The sequence below is a fragment of the Callionymus lyra genome, chromosome 18 (genome assembly GCF_982586985.1).
Source record: "Callionymus lyra chromosome 18, fCalLyr1.hap1.1, whole genome shotgun sequence".
Lineage (NCBI taxonomy): Eukaryota > Metazoa > Chordata > Actinopteri > Syngnathiformes > Callionymidae > Callionymus > Callionymus lyra.
Genome location: NC_141835.1, coordinates 18,223,062 through 18,244,161, shown reverse-complemented (window position 1 = coordinate 18,244,161; position 21,100 = coordinate 18,223,062). Strand labels below are relative to the sequence as shown.

The following is a 21,100-nucleotide window of genomic DNA, read 5'->3' as shown; positions in this document are numbered from 1 at the left end:
TATGTAACAAAACTAAATAAATTAAATTTGTTAGAAAACAAATGAGTTAGCAAAACATAGCAAAGAAATTAGCATTTCAAACTCTATCGCCTACAGTAGTTGGGTTGGAAGGTTTCAGAAAATACGTACATACATCGTAATTGATTTTTAAAGACTAAGATCAATTATACAAGCATGTTAAAGATTCAAAAGTGACTCAGTGAGTAAACAAGAACATTATGTCCTCGGTCACTTGTAAGACAAGGCACAGGTTAGTCATTATTGTAATACGAGTCATATATTACCGTCGTGATGTAACGGGAATGAAACTCAGGAGCGTCCTTCAGAAACGTGAGGCCAGGATGTGTATCCACCATGTCCTAAAAAAAACACACATCCATGTTGGATTGACTGATCTGGTGTCCCGCGGGTTCACGTGTTAATGCTCATTCACCTGCATTAGAGGAATAAAGTCTTCCTGTTCTAGGTAGTTGCAGCCGGGCTTGGCGAGCATGTAGATGAACTTTGAGGCGTCGTCGTGGCAACTGTGCAACAACCTTAAACGGAGAAGGGGTTTAGACTTCCTCATGTACATGGATATCATTCTATGAGTTACTCTGGCGCTCTTACTTTCTCCAGGTAGCAACGAAAGAGTGAACCGAGACGAAGCCCGTCCGGTCACCACCTGCAGCGTAAAACATGGGCGCCTTCCAATAAAGTGGACATCCACAGGCCTGAAACGTATACCGATGATGTGAAGAAATGGAACATACATATAGAATACATGACCATTTTTATTACCTTTGCTATCTTCCCCATCTCATAGATATCTGCCTTCTCGTCCTCAAACTCGGTGAAAGCTGCTTCTATGGTGGAGATGGCTGCGTCGTGGGTGGATGTTGTGCCCAGGGCAGGCAGCCCGTGGGGGTAGTAGAACCTGGGAATGTTGATGGCAGGAGGCGGCGGTGTGATCACCACGGGGGCCGGTAAAGGGCTGGGGGAGAGGGGTGGGGGAATGGGGGAGACCGCTAGCAGAGTTGGGGGTGCTGGTGGAGGCGTAGCTGGTTTCTTCTCTGGTTTTGACTGGACCTGAAATAGACAGTTGATCACAACTTTAAAAACAAGTAGTCATATATACCTCAAGTATTTTTTGAACGTATACAATCGACTACAATCATTTACTTCAACAATAAAAAAAAGTGTGTATTTCTACATCTGTTTCTGACTGTATAGAAACCAATGACCCAAGACTCTAATGTGTATTGCTAGACAACAGAAGATACCAATTTCATTTTTATTGTTCTGATTTATCGACACAATAGTTCCTCTGTCGTGTTTATTGATCATTAATCGATTGAAGCGTCTACCAGGGAGATGACGGATTGGTTCCCCGCGAAAAACACCCAAAACCAGATCAGAAAGAGGAGTGTTAGCAAACCAGCTGTTAACCCATGGTTTTAATGTTGAGAAAAAGGAGAGTAATATGTTCAATGCCAATCTTAAATTCTAGATGGGTGTTGGACATTCGTGTATTTTGTATAAGCGTCTGTTTTGTGTTCCCACACCGGGTTTTTATTCTTGTAAAAATCTCTTAGTTAAATATTTTCTTAAACATTGTCGATCAATCCAGAGTTGGAATACATCATTATAGTTTTTTGTTTGACTAAAGTAACAACCCTTGTACTTCCTTCTGGGATCTGAGTCAGTAGATTCTTCTATCACCTTACAAGAGCCATTTCCTGAAGATCAAAAGTATCCAAGTTGTCAGTGATCTTTGCTTTAACTCTATTTCTGTTACCATTGTAGAGTTTTGTCTCTTCAATTTAGTTTGTAAATCCCAACGGATTTTAAATTATTTCCGGACATGCAAACCTTTAACTACAGAAAGTATGTACGTGTTACTTTAGTGTTAATTTAACTTGAGAGAGAGAGAGTTTATTTTACATACAGATTGCTTGAAAAAATAAGATTCAGTTTCAACTACTCATTAGGTAGCATCAGTAGAAGTGTTTTGACGAGAATCATATTATTGCCTATTCACTGAGATGGGCATAATGTTGTCTTGGGCCCCAGTCTCCCTGCGACCCCCATAACGGATAAAGCGGTAGAAAATGAATGAACAAATGAATGAATGAATGAATGAATGAATGAATGGATGGATGAATGGATGAATGGATGAGTGAATGAATGAATGAATGAAGTTATTGGTATAAAGTTAATACTGTTGAACAGAATCATGTTTTAACTGGTATGTGAGCTTCTTATTGATATCATTATGTCCTAGAAACCTAGATAAATAAAGATTCCGGGTGCCCAGGTGAGCATAACACGTTTTGCAAAACGATATCCATGACCATATTGGACACAGAAATGTTGACCGTATCCAGGTGAGTTTGCCGTCTTCGGCTGTGGTGTATTGTTTCAGTCAAAAAGAGGAAAATGTTGTAGCTAAATTCCAGGTGCAAAACCTTAGATGTTGTACCTCTGAGAAGGTCTGAGTTTTCTTTTACTGTAACTCTTGTGGCACCAAAAGTGATCTTGCTTTCCAGAAGTTTGCCCCGCATTTACCCTCCGTCTGTTAGCATTGAAAAGGACAGCTGTAGAGCCCTGCCCCCCCCCCCACCCCCAAGTTCTCCCTTACAGCATTCATTTTATCACTCTATTTCTGCACCTCCTGTACTATAAATACCCTGATGGTATCTCCCCAAGAATAGTACCCTGCAAGTGTTGTGTTTGTTAAGCGCTTTCAGAGTTATAAATTCACAAAGAAAGAAACATCAAAATATCGGTGCATCCGCCTGTAGTCCAGCCTGCCCTAATGCAGGGACTGACCTGTTGCTGCTGGAATGACTTGAGCCTTTTCTTAAAACGTGATGGAAGCACAAAGTCACAACCCCTGGCGAGAAAAGCCAGCTCGCCCCTCAAGTCCGGGTCACCCCGCAACGAGGTCTCCTTGATCATCATGTCGGGGGTCGAGACTTGCAACCCCCGAGACGGCAGAGCCACGAGGGCGACTACTGACGCAGCGAAAATTCGATGGAGCGCTCAGGATTAAAAGCGTAAAAGCACCTGAAGAAAAAATCCACTTAGGAAAGAGGAAGTACAGACATGTTTGTGACTTCCTTCAGAGATTCCTTCGGCAGTTCCTCACATTCAGGCCGACTGGATTTACAACCTCGCAAAGCCGAGCAGCGAACTTCAGTAATCCAAGAATGTGAAAGCTCCTTAAGAATCCAGGGCTACTGTAAGACACAGAAGTCCGATCCAAATGTGTCCGATGGTTGGACGCTCATAGACTGGACCATTGGTGGGTTCCGAACCAGATGCTCTTCAGGGTCCCCCTGTCTGCTTCGGATGGATGTACTCGGTGTCGTCTCACTGGTGCCTACCGCTTCAAGCAGGGCTCTGACAGACTGAGAAACATGACCCTCACTTGACTGGCAGCATGTACATAAACAGCACAGCGGCTGTCCTCATGGAGGGGGCGGGGGGGGCATGGTGGACTTGTGCATATCTATGTGCAGGGTTTTGCAGGATCAGGATCTCTAACTAAAGTTAGCAAGCTAAAAAGAGTGCTCAGTCAAGTTCAATGGCTGGTATGTTTTCATGGATATAATAGAAATCCCTCATCAATCAGCCGGACACAGAACCTGCTACTGGATCTGTTGACTTCCGTCATATCCAAAGACTCATCGACTGTAGAGTCAATAAGTCTTTTAGGATCTCTGGAAATGTGATTCATCAACAGCTCTGTATTCATCACCTCATGGAGCAAATTATTTCAACCTCTGCCATTATTTCTAAACATTGCTCATCACTTGTTAATGTTGAATTATTACAGGAGTGGGCTGTTCACTTCCCCAAGGACCCGATCCAGGACCGGTCCACACAGAAAGAAAGAAAAAAAAAGGATCTTTTCTATTGATTATTACTGCCTGAAAGGTGTTTTATTTTGAAAAAAGATGTTCTGTGTGACTCTTGACTGGTGAAAATGCGTAAAAACACAAACTCTTTAGAAACTAAACTTCTTTTTAAGAGTCCTCGATTCCATATAAATAATGTTAAAACACAAAATTACACATAAAGTACATAAAAGATAGGAGACAACACCGTCGTCAGCATACAATCAAATATTCATAGATGCAAATACACAAACATCTTGTTGTAACCAGTCCAGAGATTTTTTTTAACAGGTCATCATATTATATTTTTACTTTTTTCGTATCTGATCATCAGTCTGAGAATATAATCCTGGCATTTAACTGGTACGTGGGACCCCTGTCCACATTATATGCTAATGAATATTTTGAGGGGGCAAGCGCTGGAAAAATAATGTTATTTGGATGGAGATTTATAGGAAAAATACACAGAGACTGCTGGGACAAAATTAATAAATATATATTTCTATTTTGTAGCATTTTTTCAATAAAGAGAGTCGGTAAAAAAATATCTATATGATCAGTTAAATAGGTTGCATCTGAATTAATTACCCAAGTCTGCTTATCTAAAGCCATGAATCTGAAATGGTCCAGTTTACTCAATTAGACTTTTATCAGATTCAATTATTTTATTTTACTGGATCTGTCAGCTGTCAATTAAAACAGCTGATTTGATGTTTCAAAGATGGCTGGATTAAACAGATGAAATGTTGTGAATAAGTAACGCGAGACCATCGTCAGTGTTGGTGAACGCATGTCAGTTATTATATAAATGAATGTTATGAATTTAAATTGATTTAATGTCTGCAAATATTGTTTTGTTTGGTAAATTCAACTGGACACGCTTCACTTTTATTCTTCATGTCTTCCTGAACGATCCGATCAACCAAATCCTATTTTTTCGGCAACTGTTTTTTATTATTAGTAGTACTGCACTGGCACCGTTACTGGAGAAAACATATGCAATACCCACAATACCCGGCTAATCATCTGCTGAAAATACCTGGAAAGCATCAGATAATATGCTAGCTAGACACCTGAACCACCGCTGCTTGCTAATGACAAATGAGCTACACATCAAGTAACACTTGCATCCCTGTGTTTTGGGTCGTGACCCAGAACTCAAAGGGTCAGAGAAAGGCATGATTAATCAAGCAAGAAAGTGCCTTGTTCAACAACAGAACCAGTGCCAGCAGACAACCCTGGTGGGCCTTGGACCTCAAACCCCCTAATTTTGAGTGTGTTTACGACAGAGCCATCTTGAAGTCCCTAAAGTTAGACTGTTTTTGTTTTTCTGTTTTTTAGACAACTTTAGAGGTTGGAATTATAAGTAAATGACTATATTTAATGACTATTAACAAAACTACACATTGATACGGAAACAGCTGTGGAAACGCATTCATGTGTGGGAAGTATAAACAGATCCTTGAATGATGGACACAGGGTCAAGAGTAACAGGTTTCCATTTGGAAAAATAATCACCATGATTTGGAATAATTGGCGAGTCATCATGACTTTTAAGCTCCTGAGTTCCCTCCAACTGGGGCCGGTGTTCTTTGGAATCGCTAATAGGAAGGTCAAGTACTAGATCCGGCACAACAGCCCTGACTTAATCACTTGAATGTCCTGTTTTTTTTCCGTTACTTCCCGCACTACACGAGTAGGAAACACCATCCTGTGTCCATCCACAAAAAGGTACACTCATTTTTACGCCAGCTCGCTAGCACCTCCTGTTGTTATCTCAGGCAGGAGAGTTTATTATTTCAGTCAAAACTTTACTGTGCTTTTAAGTGACATTTAATACGATCAATTCTTTCTTTTCCCAACATTTTTATTTCAACAAATTCGATCTTTATAACATCACAATGACCCCTAAGGTTTTACTATAACAGAGGTCCTATAACATATATGCTCACACATCAAAGTGTTTGAAAGTTAGCAAACACACGTCAAAGTGTGTGAGAGTTAGCAAACACACACATCAAAGTGCTTTAGGTTTCGCAAACACACACCAAAGTGTGTGAGAGTTAACTGCATGGACAGGGACAGCAGCCTGGACTTCTTCCAGATTTTGAGAAAACCGGAATAGTGACAACATAACTCACGAACACAGCTGCCCTGAGAGAGTGTGTAAACTTATCTGAGTATATATAGCAAACAATTTCATGTTTATTTCTGCTGTGGGTGCCAGGCAGACTTCGGACACAGACTCATGCTGCACATGAGATACCTGATACCACAACATAAATACGTATTGCCATTATTTGCATTTATATAATAATGAATTCCTCTTAAAGCACTTTGAGAACATACAATTCATAACAAAACACACACGTAGTATGCGCAAGACAAAATAGAAGATGAAGGAAATATTGAAAGAAGGGAAGGAAAGAAAAAGAGTCTATAAAAGGGGTGACGGGGGAACTTTCTTTCAGTTACATTTGAGGGACAAGCAAAATGCAAAAATAGGACCGACTTCAAGGGAAAAAAGAGAGAATTAAGGCCTAAAACAAAGCAAGTTATAATTGGAATTAAATAAAAATACAAAAAAACATGTATAAAATAAAATAGTTTTGTCTACAAATCAGTTGTACACACTTGATGGGACAGACCAAGCCAAGTCAAAGTGCAATCATCCTTTTATAAAGTAGTGTACCACCTACTGCGGCTCTATTTAATTTTTGCAACTCATTGATCTGATGCTGTTGGTAAAAAAGTAGTGATGTGCTGTGTCTCAAATCACATACTAGCGTATTCAAAATTAGTATTTTTAGTGCGTAAGTGCGTCTCAATTCTTAGTATGCGCCATGCACACTAAATTGCCTTACTAAAAAGGCCACAAAACTGAGTATGGTTCAATGGACACTATCTACCCAAAATGGCTGCCATCTTAATGACGTTTTAAACGGAAGTTACGTCATATATATGCATATATATGCATATACTTACAGGTGTATTTTCAGCAGCAGTAGGAGGATGACACGTCTTCGGTGCTGATACCAGCTTAAATATCTCGCGATTATTTAGATTCTCATATTTTTTCTTTATTTCTTTTTCCAAACTTGCAAAACGTGCTGCCAGCAGGTGGCGATAGCGTTCAAACAGCTGGTTGAAACATCGTTAAATAGAAGTAGAAGAAGAAGCTGTCGATACTGTTTGATTTGAGACTATCTGTTAAGAATTTGAGTACTAGTTAGCATGCACACTATCCTGATGCATACTAACTTCTAGTATACTAAGAGAAGTATGTGATTTGAGACACAGCAATGGTCTGATGAAGCAGTGTCATTATGTTCAGAGTCCACTAGATGGCGTTCTCTGCACTATTCTCCTCTGGTTTGAACTGTTCTAATGACGCATCACATCCTTTTCAAACTGATGGCTCCACCTACTGACCTCTAAACAACATGACAAGCTTCATAATTAGTAAAATTCTGAGACAAATTAATTATATGAGTCAGGCGACTACTACGCATCCATCTCTTTGTGCGCCACAACTGAATAATACCACTTGGAGTCGCTATGGTGACATCTCTTTCCCTTGCTTGGTGAAATGGTTACCATGCCAACAGCAGGAAACACAGGTGAATTATTGCTGGGATCTTTTTTATCTGTGATCCACGACTCCTGGAATTAGAACTCAATGAGGCACCGTTTCTTGAGTGAGGATTAGAACTCAGAACTTTAAAATAACAAAAATAAGCTACATGTCACCTACAGAAACTGAGAAGGCAGGATTTACTTTTTGGTAATTTGGATAAATTAATATCCAAAAAATCAATTGGAACACATTTGAGACTCTAAAATGTAGATTTGTGGCATTCGACTTGAATACAATACACTTAGTTTACCTTTGTTTAACACAAATGTTTCTGACAAATAACTAATCTAATCCAGTTGATAGCTTCATCTATCCTTCCCAGTTCAGTTGTAAATAAAACAAATTAAATGTTATTATTGTAGGACTTTATGTTCCCTTTTCTTATTCCCAGTATTTATTTTCTTACACAATAACAATACAAATGGTCATTCAGGTAAGTGCTCATGTTATTCTTTACATTCTTATACTGAAATAAACCATTTGTGACTTGTTGAGCGGAGATTTCTGCTGACATTAAGAAATAAAGTTTATTTATCTATATCCATCTATGTTCTAGGTAAGTGACCTCAGCCTCAGTCAGGAGAAGTGAAGACCCTCAGAAGAAAGACGACTCGGAAGTATGGGGGACATATTGGCTCCAATTTCTGCTTCAAAGAAGACCTACCAGAATGTTGTTTTGTGAACAAGTCACCATTTTGTATGACATAATATATACATATGTAACAGTTATACATATTATACAACTAACATGTGCGCATTGTTTTGTGTCTTGGCCAGATCTGTAATTTTTAAAAGCAGGTATAAAAAATGATATATATATTTAAAATTAATTCATTAAATCATTTAAACTGGGGACTTGTACTGTATGACCCGTCATTCAACTTTCTTTTTATATCATGAAGGGAAACAAGTTAATTTGAGAACTTGTTACTGTATATTTTACTTAAAACTAGATTATTAGACAACGTGATTTTACTCTCACAAAAGTTTGTTTACAAAGTAAAAGTAAACACAATCAATAAAAAGGATGAGCGTTTTTAAATGCTGAATTGAATGATTGTTTTTGGGGGGGGGATATGAAAATGTATATAAACGGACTAGATGATCTTTTGTGATTATTTAGATTGTATTTAATCAAGGAAAATACAGTGAAAGAGCATATTGTGTACTTTAGATGTAAGTTTACGGTTACACAAACAAGTTTCTAAGGTAATCTAAGTGGGGGTTTGTGTAAAAAAAATAATGATAACTTAAAACTCGACTTTTTAAATAATCACAAATGGCTGCTGTGTATCCCAGTTACCTAGGGTGAGAAGCCAGTGAAATATGTAGTCAGACAGAACAGTGGGAGTAAAATTGAATCCAGAAGACCCAGATAAACATTTCTGGTTTGGACAAACAAACACCAAACTATGTTTTTAGGCAAATTGTCACCATAGATAAAAACAATATTTTGACATTATGTCATAAACTCCCATGCTGAGGACCATGACACGACACCAGTTCCACCATTTGCTAGTTAGACTTGTGTACCAAGTAGTTTTTGACGAGTCCACTTGTGAGTACCTGCATTTGTCTCTAGGTGGAGCTATAGTCCTCCACACTGGCTTAGCAGCAGGTTCTTACTGTTGGTGAAAGTAGTCACTAGAGGGAAGCAGCAAACTTTTTTTTTTTAGGATGTCAAAAGATGCAGAGTTGCGTGTTAGTCTTGACATTCATGTTTGTGGAATCATCATCATCATCATCATGTTGAATTCAATCATATAAAAAGGACACTTCACTGGGATGGGGTCGCGATGGTTCGCATTGGTTCTGGTGGAGTTCTCGGGGATTCCCTCCACCTACATGAAAACAGTTCTGTGTTGCCATGGCAACATAAGAGGGAGACACGGTGTGTCTTACACAACACAGCCACTCCCCCCCTGAACTCCCCCAGACAAAGACACTTTTTTAAAAGTTCACCAAGATAACAGAAAGGGAGTTGGAGGCGAGCCCAGTTTGCACTGGGAGTGGCAAATAATGATGTCAGCTGCTTGAAAGCCTCGCCATAGAGTATCGTCAATACTCCGTGTGTGCGCGAAGGATTGTTCTGAAAGACCTTGGATCATACAGAGCAGACTCTGGAATGAGTGCGTTCAGCTGTATATGCAGCTCGGGTCAGAACGGGCGTCTTTCCCGCTTGGCTGAACTTCCTGCTGTGACCTTATTTCCTGTGGAGGCAACCAAGTAATGATGTCATGGCTCCAACGACCCAGAGTCAACACCTTCAAGACCCCCTTTAACGCTCCACTTAGTCACAAGTTTGTTATTTATTTTTTTAACTTCTCCGGTGACAAATCTTTCCTGCTTTTCCAGTCCCAGCTGTGATGCCTCATCCTTTCCTGTTATTTCATCCTATGCGCACAGTTTATGAGGAACATTAGCAGGTTTCCATCATCAAGAGCTTAAAATAGGCGAAAGAGGGGGGAAAAAAATTGTGGTAGAACAGTTTGTTTAGATGGTTGGATGGAGGGCTTTAAAAGAAATGAAGAAAAATGAAGAAGTTGTGATTGATATCAGTGACGATTTGAGCTGTGGATTGTTTTTGAGGACGAAAAAAGAATGGATGGAGTGATAAAGAAGAGCAAGTGGATACTAAAGGGAGACTGTGGCCCGATTTATTCGAACCATGTGTTCAGGAAGTGATGAAGACTTCCACTTGTAAGAAGACGAAGAACATGGACACCATCAGTCGGCAATACATGGATCTAAACTTTCTCAACCATGGCCAAAAGCCCCGAAATATACAACATATGTGGTTTTTCTCACCTTACAGGTTCAAGAAATAGTGATTCCAACGTTTAAAATACAGAATATATATATATCCCTAATTCGTTTTTTTAGATTGTAACTAAACGTGCAACATTTTAAAATATTAAAATATATATTTAAAATTTCACTTATTTTAGAAACTATTTTGTGGATGATAAAAAAAATATTTATTTTAAATATTGTGTCTATGACTCTTAACCCTTGTGTTATCTCTGGGTCAAGGTGACCCACTGGCCAAAAAAAGAAATGTGTTTGAGGTATCCCCGTGCTGTCTCTGGGTCGAGGTGAACGACCTCCCTGACAACACAAGGTATACCTCAAACACATTTGTTGTTGTGATTCTTGACGCAGAGATAACACTAGTGTTTGAGCCTGACAAACAATACACCAACAGTGTTGACTACGCAAGTCAGTTGTCATCATTATTAACTTATTTAATTCAAATGATTAAACCTAAACTTAAACCTCAAGGAGTTTTTCACTTTTTTAAAGCCTTTTGATGATTTAATATTTCTCATTATTTACACGAGCAGCATATCTAAGATATAAACATCACACACATTCCTGAGTTTTTTGCATGAGCACAGATTGCAGAAAGATCTCAAACAAATTTAAAAGTGTTGAAGGAATGCTTAATCAAAGCACAGATCACATGATTACATTTTTTTTAGAGTTTCACTCCAGCCTCTGAGCTCATGTAATGTGAATGTAATGGTACTTTTTCTAAGAACCTGAACCCATAAAATGTCTGTTCCTTGATTTATATTTTTCACTGTAGTCATTGATCCATATCGGCATCAGTGCGTACACAAAAACGGATAAAAAAAGGTGTGAAAACGGGACGTTCGGACTAAATTCAAAGATTTTAAATTGTGGATTTGGAAAGGTCTGGGATCTGACAGATGAAATCAAAGACTTTCTGTGGGTTTCAGACCATTAGGCCAGAAAAGGACAGAGATAAAGACTGAGTCACATTTTCTCGGGGAACCCCTCTTGCGCCCTGTGAAGTGACCGCTGCTATTCTGGCAACAGACTGACAGCAGTTGGCACAAACACTCAAATCAGCACTTGGTGATGGCTTCATTATGACCAGTCACGTCTCCTGGGCAAACATTGACTCACGAAAAGATCCGATAAAAACAACACCGCCACATGTACCTGGGCAGGGAGAGCTCTGATTGGCCAGTGCCTGTGTCCAAGGGCAGACGAACGGACGTGACAGGTGGAGGAAGTAGGGGATTACCTTGTCAACACGAGTATCAACAACAAACGCCCCGAGGCAGACAATAATGCCAATGTCAAGGACCGACAACATCCCGAAGGGCTTAGCACCGCTTCCTGTCAAAGTGAAGATATCGCGCCGCTAAACCCTACTATGTGCATCCTGGAAGTGGTTCGCGAGCTTCTCCCACCAGGGCGCGAGGGGCTTGTCATGTTTGCCAGCTGATTGGCAGTTTAATGTGCCACTGAGGCAGGGGGACAGGGGTTCGGCGCACAGGAATATAAACATGATTCCCGGCGTGCCGAGGTCGGTGTTGGGTGTCAGCTTGCCATTCCCCAACTGGACTCTGACCCACAATCCCAGTGTCTTCTTACCAGCTCGTCAAACCTTTGAAGTAACACACAAACAAGATAAACAATTTGTATTAGGGAGAAAAAAAACAGCCTTACACTGGCACATGCTTCCTAACAATAGAGGCGTACAGAAAACAGGTGCTGGTGTAAAATAATCTGCACACAAATAACCGAGGATGCACACTCACACACACACACACACACAGATCCATTTATACTGTGGCGACAGTCAGTCTGTTAGCAGAATTCCGTAGTACAGAACGGGGGACAGATTTAGGTCTCCCTTACACCTCGATCTGCCAAGGGTCGAGGGTAATGATGCAGTTAACACCCACTGTGCCCACCAATGCCCCACACACCCCCGACCCGCCCTCCAACAGGATCGTACTGCCCTCCAATCAGCACCTCACAGTGTGCCCATTTTGCCCCCCGCCCCCCCGCCCACACACAGCAACAACAGTTACTCAACCCTCCCAAAAATAAACCGGCCAATCATCCGAAAAGAATTACAGGTCAATGCAATTCCAGGCTCTTATATTCCAAATCAGATTCCTACTGAAAGGTCCCGGAATGAAGACTGATAAACAAACAAAACCAACGTTAGAGGAGAAGAAATGACAAAAAAAATAGAGTGCATTATTGGACTATGTAAAGATTTTTTCTTTAAAACCACCAAAAACTGTTTTCTTAGTGGGTTTTGCAACCTCACCGGTCTCACAATATGACTATTTTGTTGAAGTTTTCATGAACAATTGTTTACAAAACAGGAGAAAAGCGCTTCTTCTTCTCTGACAAAATAAATAATGATGTGGTTTTCCAAGTTAGTGGTATAAGTTAGTACCATACTTTGGTGTGGTAATCCAGTGTCGGATTGAGTCATTTTATAAAATTCAAATTGTGCTAGAATGTAGACATCTTTATCCAACTCTCCTGGTTTTATCCTCCCTCCGTTACCCACAATTCAATGTGACGCTGCAACATTTTGACTTTGATATTATCCATATCGTTCTACTGCCAAAATTATCAAGAAAAATATTAAAAATTTAATACAATATTATGCATTTTTCTCTGTCTTGAGTCAAGGTAGAATCATCAACATAGGCATTGCGATCGACTTAAAAAATGATGACATTTAACACCTCTATTCAATAAATATACTGATTATTTTGAGGAAATAAATGCATATGTTAGTTTTTTGGAAGTCTCAGCTTGATATGTTTTATTCTCCTAATTTAGAAAATTACCTTGTTAAATGCTTAGATTATCCGACTAGAATAACGTATTTTTCCTCAATTAAAATGTTAATTTCTGTAATTGTTTTAGCATAAGAGTTTGTAGATAATAATATGAATATTTTCATTGTTTGTAAGGTCTATAGGTTTCAAATGAGAGTTCCAAGATATGCATTGTGAGTGATTATTTGATCCTTTTAATATGATTTGTCAGAAGTAAACCATAGAGAACGCAAAAGAAATGGAGGAGGAAAGAGACGGTTTAATGATGCGTTCACATGCTGGTGTTCTCCGAGCTACCATGGTAACCTGGCAAATAGGTGCCCTACATGAGAGTAGTGCTTAAGGTTACTCATATCAGTAAATAAACACAAACCACAGATGGCAGAGACTCATTAGTGAGCAAGGGTTGAGGCAGGAAAAGGAACAATTTGACGGATAATATTCTGCGCTTTCTGCAGCAATTATCTAAATGCACAACGTGACTCGAGAATTTAAGAGAACATCAACACCGACGCACCCAAACAAGGCTAATGTCGTGTTTCCAAGCGCCAGACAAGAAAGCTGCGTCTTGTCTCGGACAATTAACACGACTCATCACGGCCCATTAATCACATCGACCTGGCATAGTCGCGGCAGAAACACACTTGGCCATGTGTCAGTAATTTGTCACAAGCAATCCTCATCAAAATATCTATTTTGAGCCAAATGCCGTCCGTCATTGGTTCCCCTGCTCCAGATATCTCCACCGTTAAGTCACCAGGCCTGACTATCTGCCTACGAGGCAATGATGGCAATAGTAACACATTAGCCCACATAATCAGAGGCGCATGATTATTTATGAAGCGGTAAATCTAGAGCAGTGCGTAATGTTCTGTGAATATCGCATTCTGCCTTTTCCAGCAGCACAACCTTCCACAGAATGTAGAGCAGAGGCTTTTATTTGATTTTTTTAAAAACACATTAGCCAAGCATGGGGGAACCGGTGAGGAGTTCAGGCATTGACTAGGGACATCGAGTATCGGTGCATTAAGTGGTCGCTCCAGCTATTTTTGAGGATAGTTTAGCAAGAATTTCCATCAGACCATCAATAAAACGTCACCTGGACCTTAAGTACTTTAAGTAATAGTTCACCCAAAATTTTAACTTCACTCTACTCAACCTCATGTCAAGTGTTGGGATTATTTGCAGAGTAATCTGTCCCTTTTTAGAGTTAAAGACCAAAAATGTATGTTCATTTTAATATAGCGACTGGAGTTCAAAGGTCGTGCAAAAATGACTCACTTAAAAACATCCAAATACTTAAATGGTGCTCGTCTGAAAGGTCCCTCTTGTAATGAAGCCTCGACAAGAGGAATTGTTCGGAAAAAACGTAAGGTTAAAATATAGACTTGATTACATTTTTTCTGAAACAATCCCTCTTGTCAAGGCTTCAATACAAGATGGACGTTACAGATGAGGAGTATGGAGGTATTTGGACATTTTTATGTGTTTTTTGAGTAGAAAATGAGTGAAGTTTGAATTTTGGTTGAACTATCACTTTAACAGGCAAGACAGAAATAAAATAAATATCCATGGTGCGATGTTAAATGCAAAAAGTGAGATATGATTGACTAAATTTCAAGTTATATTTAAATAAGGAAATTTAAATTCAATGTTTTCTTTGAATCTAGTCTATGCTATTTGAACCTGTGCAGCTAGATCTTTATCTTTTTGGGAAATGTAACAATCCCAGAATCATCTATATGAATTGACTTTATTGAGTAGAACATATGTATGGTCTGCGTATATAGACTGATCTAGTCAAACCTAGTCATGTGTCATAACAACTTGACAACATGTTGTCATGACTCATCTGGCATGACGTTGGAGTTCATAACTGGTTTAATTCACTGATTATGTTTTCATTTGGATCGCTGACATGTCCCCAGGTGCATTCTGGGTATCAACGTCCAGTCAGTCATGTCATCATCAACTGTGTAGATTACTATTCCCTATAAGGCAATCATGAATGGAATGTATAAACAAAACACTGCTGTGACAAAAAAAGGAGAATAGGAAGACGGGAAAAAAAGGAAAACTGCCTATTTTGTACTTCCTCTTCGCTTTCTGGATTAGAATAAAACATTTGGTGTCATCATATAAACCTTTTGCCATTAAAAACATGGGTTTAATACTATATGGAGTTGTTCTCAAATATGCCTTTTCTATGAAGAATTGTAGTGCATTTCATATTATTAATGTTCATGCCCCCTATTTAAAATCAGATTACTTGTAATTTGTGAGATTTGTAATAGGGTAGTAATTGCCTTATTAATTATACATCTTTGCAAAAGTAACAAGGCCGCAAACAAAGTGTACTAGTTCAGTAACAGACGAAGAAGACAACAATTCAGTGAATTCTACGTATTTAGCATTTCTTAAAAGTTGGGCTCATGATATTGGTTATGATGGCTGGAGTTGACTTACCCGAATCACCTCTGGAGTCTGTTGGATGATGAGGGTAGAAGTTGTGTCCATCACAGGGTCAGAGTCAGCAACAGTAGTGTCTCTTCCACCATCAGCCTGAGCTACTAGTTCTGCTGCAGGCTCAGGCAGGTCATCCAACTTTGAAGGTTTATTGAAAGTCGGGAATTTTGCCGAAGGAATATCCGGCTCTGAACTATTCATAGATACATCTTGCTCTGCAAGTTTGTCTGCAATGTCAGTTAAGGATTCCGCTGAGGAGACAGTCAGAAATCTGGGGAAATTACCAGGTGAACGTTCAGGTTCTTCCTCGGTTGTCTTGTGTTTCTGGATCAGGGGGCCTTCCGAGATTTCAGCTAAGAAATTCTTTGGAGGCAGAGCTGGAACCGTTTCTGTAATCAGGGGAATATCTAGTATTCTCGACGCCTTCTCAGGGGTGTCACTTCTCCCGGTGCTAGCAAGGTTGTCTTGGAGAAGTCTCATTACCTCTCGTTCTTTTCCACACTTTCTCTCGGCGCTTCCTGTGCTTCCTGCCCCAGAGTCCACCAACTCCTGTGCAAAACTTTCAATGCTCTCCAAGATTCTCATCAATAGAGCACCGTCCTCCTCCTCTCCCACAACAGTATCATTGTTGTCCATCTTAGTTGGAATGAAACCTTGGGGGGTCCTTGGGCTTCTTCCATTCTCAGCAATGTTGTTCCCCGACTGTTGGGACTTAAAGTTGACCATTTTTTGCTGTGTGTGGGATTCATTCGATATTGATCCTCCATCTCTTTTCCGTGTCTTAACTGGAAGGGGCGGCTCAGTTGTTTTCGGGTGGCTCATACTCTGAGACAAATTTTCCAAATCCATCAGCAGCTTATCTATATCATCATTTCTGTGAGTGACAGATTTCTGTGGAATTTGTGAAACAGATGATGACCTAGTTGAGCCATTTCCCGTTACAGCAAAACTAGCATTACAGATTGTATGCGGCTTTGATATTTGACTGACAACAGGGCCATTTTGGTTGCTGGTTGTAATCCCCCCTCTGATTAGCATGTGCGCTGGTTGAGAGAGCTGCTCTAGTGTTTTGCTTAAGTCCGTGTCCTCTTCTTCTATGTAGAGTGTCTCCATGGGGGAAGGCGGGGGCGTATGATTGTACGGCGGGGTTGGCGACCTGCGAAGAAGTGATGGAGAGTGTGCTGGAGAAGAGCTGGATGAAGAGGTGACAGATGGTGGAGAGAGGGTGTGCTGGGTAAAGGACAGGGACTGGGAATGCGGCAGTCCATTGCTTAGGGTGCTTGCTCTGGAAAAAGAGCTCTGCACTGGTGTGGTTTGAATCTGATCAAACTTACTGGGTGATGGAGAGGAGGCACAAAGAGAAGACGGAGTGGGAGATATGGCACGAGTCTTCGGGATGGGAGGGGACTGAACCACATCCTCATAGCGAGGTGGTTGCTCATTCCCAAATATTGGAGAGTATGGCCCCTGCTGTATTGAATTAAGGGTCTTAACCAGTTCAGTCAGATCACCGTGACCACTTCCAAGAGCATTTTGCCCTCCCAAATTCCCAATTCCTTCCAACTCAAGAGGGAGCCTCTTTAGATAGGAGCTTAGTCGACCCATCATGGCCCTGTACACGCTGTCTGGACTAACGCCTTCATCTTCTGGCCCTCCACCAGATTTCCGTCGAATACACTGCTTGATTATGTCGGTGCATTTTTTTAGGTCTTCCGAACATTTCAGGAGAATGTCCAAACAAGCACGGATGTCCTCCCCACCAGCGCCCACTGTTCCTGCCTCCCCCCAGGTCTTTTCTAGGAGACGGGCGATTAAGTTCTCCTCTCCCAGGGTGTTGCGGTACAGTGAAGCTACTGTGTTCAGGCTCTGCTCCAGTGACCCACTGCATATGCTGGAGAGGCTGTTTAAAGTGCCACTACTCACTTTGGTTATTGTAGAGAAGGTGCCTGAACTTTTTTGCTTTGTCTCTTCAAAGCCCTTTTCAAGAACAAACGGAGGCTGGTTTTCGTCATTAGAATTGGTAGTTCCATTCGTCATGCCATTCATATTTCCGTTGGTTGTTACATTGGAGCTGAATTGACCGTAGATGAGCTCTAGATCGGCAGAGCGACGGTTGAAGGAGTCAGGACGGACTTTTCGGCCCTTACGTAAGGTAACGTGGCTGGATGAGAGCCGGAGCTTATCAAAAGAGAATTCTTTAAGCTTACCACTTGCAAGGTTAATAGCTTCTTCTGTGATGTCCTTCAAACTTCCAGCCGAACTTAAATTCCCACTCGATCCTCCGCCACCATGTATCTTTTTGCCTCTCCAAATTTGGCTGTCATCACTTAACGCCAAATTACCGGTGCTGCCCGCCCTTTCCAGAGCCACACTAGTATTATAACTTGCATCCATGGTAACACTGCCATGAGTGGGAAGCTGATGAGTGCTCCTAGAGTTTACAGATGAGGTGAATGACTCACTGTAAATTGGTTCAGGGGCGACCAGAAGTTCAGAGCAGGTCCCATGGTGGGCGACGGCACAGTCCAGTCCCTGGAACAGCGCGCCACATGGCCCTGAGCAATAGTGTATGGCGTGAGTGTGCGACCGACGGTCCACAACCACACTGTTGTAGGAGCTCACACTGCTCACCACCACACGATAAGCCGCTGCCATTGCGAATAAAAAACGAGTCAGGTGATCGGAAAATCCAATATGCAGGTCAACAAAAGTACATTGTCACGTATTCCGAAGTTGAGGTTAAAAAAATGTTTTTGTGTAAAATATGTCCATGAAAAATAAGGATGTCTGAACCAAAAAACAAAGTTTGACGCAGTTTAACGCATCCAGAAGGAAAGTCTTCAAAAGGCACAATGTGCTTTGCAGGCAAATAATTCCTTCTCATAGATCCAAGGGCTCCTCAAAAGCAGCTGTAAAGGCAACTTCACCATTTCCTTCGTCGCAGCAGCTAATTATCCACTAATGACGACCATAGAGAACGCCAAGAGAGGGAGATCCAGCTGAAGTATCAGCATTACCGCCAAAGATGCAGCCCCCTATGGGCTTAATCCAAAGCCAATGAGGTCTCAACATTTCTCCAGTCTTGATTCATCCCCTGAGCAGGAACTCTTCAGTCCCGCAGCAGCTGAGAGGTACTCGCTGACTCCAACACAGCTGCGAAGAGAAGGAGAGGACTCAGCACAGATGGCCAGCCGCCTCGACTCTCTCTGGGCATCTAGCTCTTCCGCCGCTCCAGCGTATTCCCTCCGACCTCCTGTCTCCCGCTGGCACTCAAGTGTCAGAGAGAGTCCTTCGTTCTGACAAGGAGACACCACCTGCGAGAGAGAGAAAGTACAGGGGGGAGGATGAGAGAGGAGGAAGGGGGAGAAAGTGCAACATTAGCAACACTGAATGAGGAATGCATCATTTTGTCGTTCAATTTCATGTAATTTAATTTTAACAGATGGATCATGTTTTCGACGAATGTGTCTCTTGTTTCGTTTTCTTCTATCCTCCTGGTTTGAACCAAGATTGAAAGTGATCACACAGTGAAAACAAATATCTGCCTGCATGTAATCTGAGAGTAATAAATCCTCCCATTAACTGACATTTTTAAATTCCATTGCCTATTTGGGGAAACATCTCCTGTGGAACTTCCATACTGTGCTTATTTTTATTCTGCCAAGAATCCCTTTCCCAGCTTGATTTTTCATTTAAAATGTACTCAAGGTCTCTCACCAAAAGACTAAAAGTTAGCCATCTGTGGAAGGATAATTTAGTATCCATCATAAATAAATATCCGGTGCACGTCTGCACCAGGACCCAATATGGTTGAATAAAAAAAAAAGGCCTTTACAATCTTTAGTAGCTTTCCAGTCGTTCCTGGGACAACTGCAATCTGATGGTCTACGACCTGGAGTTCACTTTTATGGACCCCAGCCCCCGACCAGATACCCTAAACATTGCATTAAGGGGGGCTTTACTCTCACCCTGTCTCAATGTGATCAAGCTGGCACGAGGAATTTGGTTAAGAACATTGAGATCAGAAGATAAACCCAGAATTTATTGAAGGATTTGGCCGAAAAAGCCAGGTTAGCCCATCTGCAAGAATTAATGATCCAAAAGTTAAAGGGGCATGGTCACACTTTACAGTGAAGTTTAATACGTGCGTTTTACAATCTATAACAACCTGTGGTTATTGTTTATCTAGTAATAAACAGGCAATATGATTTAATCAAAATCTTTTTTATGGAGCCATAAAGAACAATGTTGACACGAGGAAGAGAACAATTTTATATGAAACATAAAAATACATAATTTTCTATGTAAAACCCCAAACAAAACAATAATAATCAGTAACTGAGGGAACATGTTTGCCATATGACATCATGTTAGCCATGATGAGATAATAAATGATTGATCGCTGAACAGAAATAATGGTCCCCTGTAGACCTACTGTCCACATGCTCTGCTAACCAAGATATGCGTTTTAATTGTAAAGATGCAAAATGACATTAAAAACCAATTATAGATAAATGAAGAATCAAAAAACCCTAGAAGTTCCATGTGATCTCTTGCAGGTCATAAACTGAGACAGAGATTCTATTCCAGACAGTCAGAAATAAAGAGCAACTTGGGAGGAAGGAGTGGGGATGATGGATGTGTGTGTGCCACCTGGAAAAACAAGTTGTGTGGAGAAAAAAAGAAAAGACATTCACCTTATTGCTCTATCTTTCCTTTTTACCCCCTCTCTTATGTGCACACACACACACCAGCAGACACACACGGACAGACAAAAACTCAACAGCTGGGAGCCGCTGAATCAGTATGTTGGGCAGGAAATTGCGCACACAGAGACAACATCCTGCGATCGTCTTGCTCTGACATACTTCTTTCAGCACACATGTACACCTCACCTCTTTAATGGCTGTCCATCACATCTTCCAACATGTACGAAAGTAATTTGTAAAATCAGTCACTCCACTAGTGATTGCTACCTCCTTGCACGCACATTGACTCTTGCACACCTACACGTGCGCACAGTCACTCGCGAATACACAAACATTCCTCGCTGACACATATTCAGGAGATGATAAACGAGTGGACAAACATACACACTGTCTATTTTAAAGCCTTGTCCTGATTTAGGGCCACTCTGTTCGGCTGCTGGTGGTGTCGGGCTTCGGCCATCATAGACAAAATCCCACATTAGTGTATATGTTAAAAGGGACATATATTAGTGAATAAATGCAACAAAGATCTTTGGATGAGATACACTTTGACACCCTGTCACTCAATCAAGACTTGTATTGTTTTACACGTATTATTAAAGTGCAACTAATGTATTGATTTAAGTGTTTCTTAAATAGATCTTGGACCTCTATTGTACTCGTCAGTATGTATCTGTACAAAACTCTCTTTTCATTGAAATGTTTACATTACAAAATGTGCTTAAGCCCCGCCCCCTCTGCTGTGATTGGTCAAACACCAAGGTCTGTCACCACATGTCATCAATA

At 40.8% G+C, this 21,100-nt stretch overlaps 1 protein-coding gene across 1 annotated transcript in view; it reads right to left on the bottom strand.

Annotated features, from left to right (window-relative positions):
• LOC148060831 (serine/threonine-protein phosphatase 2A regulatory subunit B'' subunit alpha-like) overlaps positions 1–21,100 on the bottom strand; it is a 57,575-nt gene that overhangs the window by 8,008 nt on the left and 28,467 nt on the right. The window contains exons 3-7 of the mRNA XM_087779897.1: positions 15,606–18,919; positions 781–1,068; positions 610–713; positions 434–536; positions 285–359 (exon numbers count right to left, since the gene is read on the bottom strand). Coding sequence (XP_087636023.1) covers positions 285–359; positions 434–536; positions 610–713; positions 781–1,068; positions 15,606–18,260 — 3,225 coding nt within the window. The 5' untranslated portion in view covers positions 18,261–18,919. The remainder of the gene's footprint in view (positions 1–284; positions 360–433; positions 537–609; positions 714–780; positions 1,069–15,605; positions 18,920–21,100) is intronic.